The sequence below is a fragment of the Gnatocerus cornutus genome, chromosome 5 (assembly GCF_029298725.1).
Source record: "Gnatocerus cornutus isolate USDA-ARS CGAHR chromosome 5, icGnaCorn1.1, whole genome shotgun sequence".
Classification (NCBI taxonomy): Eukaryota; Metazoa; Arthropoda; class Insecta; order Coleoptera; family Tenebrionidae; genus Gnatocerus; species Gnatocerus cornutus.
Genome location: NC_142237.1, coordinates 18,851,167 through 18,861,019, shown reverse-complemented (window position 1 = coordinate 18,861,019; position 9,853 = coordinate 18,851,167). Strand labels below are relative to the sequence as shown.

General features: G+C 33.5%; 2 protein-coding genes across 2 annotated transcripts; one reads left to right on the top strand and one right to left on the bottom strand.

Moving 5' to 3' along the window:
- Positions 1 to 1,942: 1,942 nt before the first annotated feature.
- On the bottom strand, positions 1,943 to 3,278 carry Jhbp16 (Juvenile hormone binding protein 16). Its single transcript, XM_088036489.1, has 5 exons — positions 3,132 to 3,278; positions 2,756 to 2,848; positions 2,561 to 2,708; positions 2,220 to 2,512; positions 1,943 to 2,173 (listed from the first exon to the last, which is right to left on the bottom strand). The coding sequence occupies exons 1-5, from the start codon at positions 3,190 to 3,192 to the stop codon at positions 2,022 to 2,024; spliced, it is 747 nt and encodes a 248-aa protein (XP_087892615.1). The 5' UTR covers positions 3,193 to 3,278; the 3' UTR covers positions 1,943 to 2,021.
- Positions 3,279 to 7,323: 4,045 nt separating this feature from the next.
- On the top strand, positions 7,324 to 9,253 carry LOC148175433 (protein takeout-like). Its single transcript, XM_088036486.1, has 5 exons — positions 7,324 to 7,603; positions 8,206 to 8,446; positions 8,494 to 8,627; positions 8,679 to 8,828; positions 8,875 to 9,253. The coding sequence occupies exons 1-5, from the start codon at positions 7,537 to 7,539 to the stop codon at positions 9,039 to 9,041; spliced, it is 759 nt and encodes a 252-aa protein (XP_087892612.1). The 5' UTR covers positions 7,324 to 7,536; the 3' UTR covers positions 9,042 to 9,253.
- Positions 9,254 to 9,853: the final 600 nt, after the last annotated feature.

Sequence of the window (9,853 nt, the reverse complement as noted above, 5' to 3'; positions counted from 1 at the left end):
TCGACTTCCTTTCCTTGCGACTATCCCAAGCCGCAAAGAAAATGTATTCTGTTTTAACCACTTCCTTCGCTATCCATAGAGAGAAAACTTCATAACATCATTAAAATTAACGAACTTTTATTTTCTCGGATCATAATCGTGCCTGAACAAGATTTTATCGTTTGTCTAAATAATTCAACAACGTCTGCATATTTCTGATTTTTAGAGCGTTTTTTTCAATGCGGGCAATCTCCCATAACATACTTATTTTCTTTGTCGACAAATTTTCGTAATTTTATCTTTAATAAACATTAATAATGTCGTGAGAGCAAACCAGATTTACAACAATACCATCAGTTTTAATGTTCTCTGTACAGACAATTAAATCCCACAATTTCGAGTTTTTTTCTGCTAATGTTGCTCAAATTGTAGGTATGCAAAGAACTCTCGTAATTTAACTCGCATTAACGATGGACAGTTGCAAAAGGACAATGATGAACGCAATGCGTAAATTAAGAATGAAGGCGAAGGGAGACAATGAAATTCGTTGCGAAATCGTGGGAAGATAAAAGTGAAAATATTTTAGGTGATCAGAATTGACTAATTTAGAAGAAACGAGTCTAAACAGTTTATCTTACTTTCCTTCCATTGAGGAAAATAATGTCAAACACGAAAGAAATATGTAGGAACAAAGTTAAAAACCTTGTAAGAGTATTAACCCCATTTTCTCTCCAAACAAAGTAAAAATAACTGATAGGTAAATTCGAATGAAAAATGTATCCGAAGACTTGAATTGTACAGACGTCGTTTTATCCCCACATTTAGAACTGGATCGAAAATAAATCCGTTTATCAAAATTTAACCGGAAGTGAATCCTATTTAAAATGAAGCGTGAACAGCTGTTGACCGATTTTTTGTTAGTTGAAAACAAATTCGTTCAGAATCCACGTTTGTAGGTAAATAAAAAAGCAGACGTTCGTAAAAGGGCTAAACCCTACTCCGAAACGAACGTAAATAGAACCATTCATAAAACCACTTCCGGTGCGAACTTCCCTCCTAATTCAATCTTCCTGCTTTTAAGACATGATCGGGATCGGCGTGCATTTTCTGTTCCATTTACCGAAAGTGCATAATGAATCCGTTCTCATTAAAATAATTTAATCATATCCGTTTCCGGTCAGATTACAGCCACGGCGCTTTTTTAGAAGATGTTCACACTTTGTTGGATCGGATTAGATAAAACGTTAGACGTTATTTGTTGCATTAGAATAACATCCGGATTAATAAAGTTTATTTGCAAAGTGTACCATATCACCTCCCAACTTCAAATATTTACTTTCCTGTGACTTGTTCCCATTAAAAATATGTACATCCGCAATTTTGTCGATGTTGTGAAAATATGGGTGCTATCACCTATTTCGAAATGAGTTTAGTGGTATATACAGTGTGATTCATATAACTTTCCGACCCTGAATCTTAAATGCAACCAGTTATACGTTATTCTAGTGTAATTCGACTTAAAAAATGTAGACAATCACCGATCTGTCAATTCTTGAATAGAATAATAATAAGAGTTGGATATGCAACCAGTAAATCATAAATGCTCCCACCAATATTCGTTGATTTGTAAAAATTGTACGAAAACGTCAAAAAAAGACAAAACAAACTTGTAAATTCTTTGCTAGAAATATCCGCAAAAAACTGTTTAAAGATGTAGAAACCAGCGAAGTGTGGCGCCAATGTTCCACGAAATTCAACAAATGCAAAGCGTTGAAACGGCGACTGAACAAATTCCCGGAGCGGCAAAGACTTCAAAGAGGTCATAAGTCAGAGAGAAAACATTATAATTAACAAGAAAAGATCATTAAAAAATGAGGCAGTTTTCTACTTAAGTAATTAACTCTTTATTTGTCTTAAGGTTGCGGAAAAGTAAAAACTCCTAACTCCAATTTGTGTCACGATGTCAACGAAACTTCACTAATTGTGCCCCTTGAATTAGTAAAAAGTGACTAGAAATAACTGTTAAAGTAGCCCGTTGAACTTCAATTTGCAAACATCTTTTCAAAAGGAAACTTCCTGAAATTATTGTTCAAAATCTCTGTAAAAGCAGTGCCCACAAGATCGTTGATGATGGGTCTCAAGACGTAGAAACCTGGCTGCCAGGCAGTGTTGATAATCCGATCCAACATGTTTTCTGCAATAAAAAATCACTTTTAATTGCCACAAAAACCTCCACAAACCGATAAGAGTCCGTCCTCGAGCCAAGTTTCCAATATGCAACTCCAATTTCTGACAGGATTCCAATTGGACGTCGACTTTAAGCGGAGGATGAGGATCTTGCACCCCATTCGCGTCTCTCTTTGGCTTTCTTGTCACAGTCATCGTCTGGACATAATCATTCAATCTGAGCTCCCAAGTCCCGGAATTCGTGATTTTGTTCCCGAAGAAACTCCCCTCGATTTCGTACATCCCGTTCAGTCGTTTATCGGGGAAAAACTGGGTGAATTCGATAAAATTCCTGTTAAAGTCGGTCCTGAAAATCGCCTGTGATAAAAATAGAAAACGGTCGTTAATTTGTTACCGGAATTTGTTGATTTGCGATGAGGTCCACCCACTTTCGGTAACATTGCGTAAAATCAGTTTGTAGTTATAGAAAGGTCCTCGTCGCTTCTGCGGGACTTCAGCGGCGAAAAATGGGTCGAAAGGTGAAATTTTGTAGTCGGGTAAACCTGTAATTTTCGCGTAATTAAGTAATTAGAATTATATAAAAACTTACCTGTTTTGAAGAAGGGGCGTAGAGAATTGAGCCCATCTTTGACGCAATCGTCAAAGGTTTCTTCCGTCTTTTGGCAGTCTTTGAAATAGTCCTCTAGAAAACGTAATTACGGGAAGCTTAATTACAATTACTTAAGTAACATCAACGAATTTCACAATAAAACCGATAACATCGTTACAATGGAAAGTAACTTATCTCTGCATTTCTGAAACACGTGCTAAGTTTCTGTATTATGAGAGTTATACAATGTGAAAGTTGACATAGGTTTATTGAGTTAAATCGAACTTTTTAAAGCGTCACGGATGTTTAGGAAAAATTTCCATTTGTGCTTTTTAATTTAATTCATGCAAAAAATTAAAAACGAAAATTAACTTACCTAGGACGATTTGGCATCTTGCACTACCAACCAGCAAAACTGTTAAAACCAGTAACTTCATTTTTGTTGTCACCACAAAAAAAAATTCACATCACAATCACTAGTACCAACGCTGCCCCTTTACTGGTCTCTTAAAAGGTATAAAGTGTAATGAAAGTGGTATTTTGAACAAGATTACCCCACTTGCTCGTAGGAATTTAAGAATCAGGTAAATTATTGCCTACTCGTCCAAGACACTTTCTCTTAGCTGCTACTTTTAATAATAGTGAAGTATGGAAAATACGTGCCACTTTATTATTAAAAGGATGGCAAATGATGTAAGAAAGCCGAAATTTTATGATATTTGTTGAAGAGTTCAGTCTAGTGAAAGTAAATGTCTGCCTAAATGTCAAATAAGAGTTCGGTTTGAATCTCTTCGCAGAATTTCCTGAAAACGCCAATCATGAATCAGATAAGCAAAATAATCATTTAGGTAACGAGAACGATCAATGACCCGAAATTACCGTCATTTACGGTCTTCAGAAGGTCGGCATTTGTACCAATTAAAGTCAGTGTCAAAATGTTGAGCCATCGAATGCTAACATGGCCAAGTCATTGTTCGGTAAATTTAAAAGTAATTTTTGTTTTTTCTGTTAAATAGATTGTTTTGTGGAGTAGAATAATTGAAATTATTGCTTTTCTTACCAATTGAATGACTTTAAATAATTAAATAATTATTATCGGTTTTTGAATATTTTTAGACGTGACTGCTTCCGGTGTTAATCTTGAAAAAATAGACGGAGACACTGGATATAGAATTTTAGGAAGTCGTAATTAGCGAAGCAACAAGCGCAAAATTGCGATGATTCGAGTTACCTATTAATTCAGATATTTGTTGATGTATGAGATAAATTGAAGAACATTTAAAATTGAAGAAGTTTGCTCAACAAATAATCTAGATATCGACAAAGATATATTTATGTCGTTTGCGTCAGATTTATTTTTCAAAAAATTAAATTTTATATGTTAAATTAGACTCTTGCAGCAAAAGAAACGATGGCTAAAGCTATATCTTTTTATTTGTCGTCATTCCGGCGATCACAGACATTTCCGGAAATCCATTATTTTAGCTCTCTAGCAACAACCTAAAATTTCAAACGCCTCTAATTCAGTTATTTGTTGACCTGAGAGAAAAAATAGCACCGTTTTGTATTCTGTGTGAAATTCTGCGTCAAGCAAGCACCTATAACATTAAGTTTGCTTCACAAATAAGCTAAATATCGGCCAAAATAGATTTTCACGCAGCTTTTTTCGGGGTAAAAACGACGTTTAACAATTTTAAGTTATAGACAAATCGGAAAAGCTTGACATCTATCAACTGGCCAAATCTCAGATTGATACATCAAATAGTTTACGAGAGGCGGTCAAAAAACAAAAATTCAAAATTTGTCATCGTTTAAATCAGATTTTTTTCCTAAACAATCGACCAACAAATTTTGGAGTTCTAAGAGACTCGAGCTAGAAATGTGCGAGAAAAACAATGGCGCAGATTAAATCTCTCTGTCGTAGTCTCGTAGCTATAAAGCTTCCAAACTTGAAAACAAAATTTCCATATGGAAATAGGGTTAGATGGTTTAAAAAATCGTGTTTTTTTATTTCATAAATTGTTAGAGAAACTATTGAAAAATATGTTCTCAAAATTTTAAACAAAAATTCCGACTCGTTCTGTTGTTATAGTGGTAAAGTTTTCAAAAAAGGATTACTCTATAGTACTGAAATAGCCAATTAACCGGTAAGCAATTAAAAAAAATACTGCTTTGACTTTGTTTTTTGGTACTTCCTTTTCAAACGCGCTTTTCTCAAATCATTTTTTTGAACTTGTGTACACTCTAGCTTAAAAAGTTTTTGACCAATCGTTTTGAAAATTTTCAGGTATTTTCTCTATAGTATTGCGCTCTATATGAACCTAAAATCGGAATATTATCATTAATATTTTTTTTTACAAAAAAAGTTATAAAAAATGTATCAAAAATACAATTTATTTCCAAACGCCAAATTTTGTCAAAGAATGCTGAGGCTGAGGTATCATTACTATCAAAACGCGCGTCAGCATTTTTTGACAAAATTTGGTGTTTGAGAATAAATTGTATTTTTGACAATTTTTGTCAACACCAAGATTTGATCCAACAATTGTCTTTGTAAAAAAATGGTAAAAAATCATGCATTTTTGTATTGACCCCTGTAAAAAATTAAATTTTTAATTTTTTTGCTAGCATTTAGATTCATCTAGAAAAAATATATATAATAAAAATAAATTCCAATGCCGTTTGATTTCAAATAAAAATTGCGGTCTCCAGGATGTACGCAAATTGCCGAGTCTGATGGGGACGTGCAATATGGTGTAGCTAATATCTTCAGTGCTTTTTAAGGAAATATAAAAAATTGTCAAAGTTTCAATAAATTATATTTTACTGTTATACTGTACAAAAATTCATAAAAATCTTAGCAAAAAAAGCGAGAAAAAGCTATGGCGCAAACCGCGTCGTTCTATCTAACGTAGTTCCGGAGAATGAACACTAAATATTCCGGTGCTTCAAAATGTTTGCCTTCTGGCAACAACCCAAAACTTCAAAAGCTTCTAATTCGGTTATTTGTTGACGTGCCTTAATAATTCGCACAATTTTGAATTCTGCGTGAAGTTCTGCGTTAAATGAGCTCAAATAACGTTAGTTTGCTTAACGAATAAACTAGATATTGACTGGAATAAGATTTCAGGAGGTCTTTTTGGTCTTTAGATAATTTTTCATAAAACTTTTTTAAGCCGAAAAAGACGTTTAATATTTTGTGTTATATCAATCGAGAGTGCAGCTCGAGGTCTGACGAAATCCCAGATCGAGTATTAAATAATTTACGAGTCAAAGAAACAAAATTTTAAAATTGTTAATCGTAAGTAAAATTTTTTTTCCAAAAAGATTGACCCTTGAAATTTGAAGATCTGAGAGTGGATTCTAAGCAAAAAAAATGCGGGAAAAATAATGACGCAAACAGAATCTTTCTATCTGTCGTTTATTATCAATCAAAAATTTTTGAAATTCAAAATTCACTTTTGAAATAATTATTATTATCAATCGTTTTCAATTCAATTATTTGTTGACGATCATTAAAAAATAAGGAATAGCGGTATTTTTAAATTCAGCGTAAAATTCTTCATAAAATGAGTACCTATAACTTTAATTTTATACCACAAACAAGATGGATATCAACTGAAATAATCTTTTGGGGGTTGATGGTCGTTTTTAAGAAATTTTTGTAAAAATTCGAAAGTAAAAGATCAAAGTTTTAGTAAAATCTTCGCAGACTGAAGTACGTAGAAAATGGAAAAATAAAATGTTTAAAAATCACAAAAATTTGTAAAGAATTTGAATTTTTCCGAGATTCGAATCTTTATTACAGGTAACTTTCAAATGTACTGTTATTTAAAGACTGGCAACCTTCCAAACAAGTAACCATATTTAGTTGCGCGCTAAAAACCACAATTTGATGTGATTTGATTTACAACACAATTTTTATTTCGCTTTGATTAGAAGACAATTGAAATCATGGTCCAATTTTATTACCACTTCTATAATAAACAACAAAAAAGTTTAATTACGGACGTAATAATTAAAATATAATTAATTTTTAGACACATTTATAAATACCAAACGAGCGGTATTAATTATTTCTCAGTTGAATGAATCTTTGCACAAGTACTTTCAAATTATTTGAAAATGAAAGATGTTAATCCTCTCTCCGTTCACTTCATTTGCAGTCCTTGAAGCAACAATGCATCGGTTGATTTTTACAAGATTATTACTTATTATTTCATTTTTATTTTACTCAACCTCGATAAAGCAGTTTTTATGGGAAACTTAAACAAAAAAAATCAGCACCGTGGTAACCTACTGCCTTAAGTCATTATCGACAGTCTAAAATTGTACAAATTTGTATTGCAACACGTAAATTTAATTGTGCGTTTACGACTAATTTCGTTGATTATTTGAACTTTAAACAAATAACTATTCAATTAAATTAATAAAGCAACTTTGAGATGTTTGCATTGTCTTTCAATCACCTCCTCGCAGAATTGCTCTGTACAAAAAATCGGATTAGCCAACGTTCTCCCCACGAAACATTGCAAAACAAGAAACTCTCGTTTGTTGATATTTAAACACCACATTTATATCAAACATTGCTTAATTACAAGAAACCACGAAAGTTGATACAGTATGTTCCAAATCCACATATTAAATCGTATTAATTCACTTTGAAAAGCAAAGTGAATTCGCTATCCACTAAGAGAAAGTGACAACTTTTGTTTAACTTTAACTATTAGTTATCAGTTCGCCACCGACTTTGTTGTTGTGAAAACCAGTGATTTTACAAAATGCTTCTATTTTTATTTGCGCTTCTCGGGGTGTTTTGTGACGCCACCATCAATGTCACCACAGTTCGTAAGTACAATAAAAGAGCACTAACCTTGTATTTTTCAGTAATTAATCTGCACAGAGTGTTGCGAAATTTTATTTGCAAACGCGAGTTGTGAGTGCATTTTTAAAAAGTTAGGTGCGCTCCATGGCTAAGAAAATTCCTGATGCATCCAATTTTTATCTATTTTATATAATAGTAAAAGTAAAACTTTACTCGTGCATTGATTGCCTTAAATAAGCATTTACCCGTACATGCAATGCATTTCCGCTTTGCCGCAAAGCTATACTTAAAAAGTTGAAGCTCTGAAGTGTGTCTATTGCGTAAATTTGTTATTCATTCATCGATTTGCATAGCAATTCCCTTTGTCAAGAAAAGCAAGGTCATTACCGTTACCGTTTTTTGTCTTCTTGCGTCTTTTTAATGATATGCGTAATTTAGTTTCACGCACATGAAAAAAATATGCTTTCACTTGCAACTGCAAAAAGAAGAGAGCAAAGGAAAGTCGTCAAGGGCCATTGACATCTTCAACGGAGAAGTTTTCAAGTGTAGGGGAAGTGGGGAAAATTAATTGCACTTAATATGTTTCACACTCCTCTCTCTGAACTATTCAAACCTCTTCTTTCAGCCCCATACGTGAAGCAGTGCTTCGAAGGCGATCCGAAGATCATCCAATGCTTCGAAAGCGCTGTCCACCACTTGAAGCCCTACTTAGCTACAGGAATCCCCGAAATCGAACTCCCAACAGTGGAGCCCTTCCTCATGGACGAGCTCTCTCTGTCATTAACGACAGGCCCGAATGGTTACAAAGTGTCTTTGAAAGAGATTGATATTTTTGGAGCGAGCAACTTCACAGTGTCAAAACTCAAGTAACCGAGACTTGATAACAGTATCCATTTGTAACCGATTTTTCCAGATTGAGCGAGAATAGAAAACCGTTCGAAGCGAGAATTAACATACCTCTATTGAGGATAAATTCGAGATACCAAAGCAGTGGGGTGCTTATTATCTTACCGGCGAGTGGTAACGGCACGTTTAATGCCCAGTTAGGTAACTATTAATTTTAGTTAAGAGCAATAAAGTCTGTTTTTATGTACGTAGAGGACATTAACGCGATGGTAAAAGGCACTGCCAGTGTCAGCGAGAAGGAAAACTTGAGGTTCCTCCACGTTGACAGTCTAAATGTGGATTTAACAGTAAAAAATATACGAATGACTGTGAAGAACATCTACAAGAATAACAGAATTTTGAGTAAGTTTTCGCATTAGTCTAACTTCATATTCAATGTTTGTTTCAGCTGAAGCTATTAACTTGTTCTTGCGCGAAAACGGCCACGAAGTGTTCAAAGTGATGAAGCCCCAGTTGAGGAAAAAACTCTCGGCTTTGTTCATGAGTATCGCCAATAAGTTGTTGACTCACGTTCCCATTGATATGTTCTACGTGCCGAAGCAGAAATCAGCTTAAGATTTTTGGATTTTAGTGTGTAGTAAAATAGGGAAAAAGTAGTGATATGTAGATACTCAAAAATGCTCGAAACATGAGGCACTGAGATTGGTCGAACCGAATCTGAGGGTTTTAGTGTTGTATTTATTACAGTAAGGTCGCACGGAATTGATTTTGCGTTCGTTGTAATTTAGAAATTGTTGTTTCTTAATAAAATCTTACAATTACTAAAAGTGTGTTTTAAAAAACTTACCATCATCGTGGTTTTTAATTCAAATTGTAATCTGAAACAAAACAAACTTGGAATGAATTATGAAACTATGAATAAAAATACTAAATAAAAGTTAGGTAAGTATTGAAAAAGTTAAAGCATTTTGTAATTGATGCAACGAAACTTTCTATAATTATAATAAATTATCGTGCAAATCACTCAAATTTCATTAATTGGATAGATAAGTTATGTACAAAATAATTACTCGAAAAAAGTTCATGTACTTGGAAACCACCACTGAAAATATTCTCTTTAGATCAAAATTCTTCAGTTCCAAAAGTGCCAAATTTTGTTCAAAACAGAAACTAGAAAACCAAAAACCAAAATCCTAATTTTTCTAACTTTTTTCGATTTATCGGACGTCAGTAGATCTTTCTATGGGAGTTAATTTCGGCGATATCGAGCCCGGAAAATTCCAAAATTTCACAAATTTTGGTCATTCGACGACTACCTGAAACTTCAACCATCTCTAATTCAGTTATTTTTTGACGTGGGACAATTTTGAGCACAGTTTTGAATTCATAATAGATTAATAATAGAATTAATAATTAATAAATAGAAG

Bases quoted from the DNA above. Each gene is read 5' to 3' on its own strand.
- Jhbp16 (XM_088036489.1), bottom strand. From the start codon at position 3,192: ATGAAGTTACTGGTTTTAACAGTTTTGCTGGTTGGTAGTGCAAGATGC. The intron at 2,709-2,755 runs GTAAGTTTTTAT...CGAAAATTACAG, and splicing joins ACGCCCCTTCTTCAAAACAG to GTTTACCCGACTACAAAATT. The intron at 2,174-2,219 runs GTTTGTGGAGGT...TTTTTATTGCAG, and splicing joins TCGAGGACGGACTCTTATCG to AAAACATGTTGGATCGGATT.
- LOC148175433 (XM_088036486.1), top strand. From the start codon at position 7,537: ATGCTTCTATTTTTATTTGCGCTTCTCGGGGTGTTTTGTGACGCCACC. The intron at 7,604-8,205 runs GTAAGTACAATA...CTCTTCTTTCAG, and splicing joins CATCAATGTCACCACAGTTC to CCCCATACGTGAAGCAGTGC. The intron at 8,829-8,874 runs GTAAGTTTTCGC...TGTTTGTTTCAG, and splicing joins CAAGAATAACAGAATTTTGA to CTGAAGCTATTAACTTGTTC.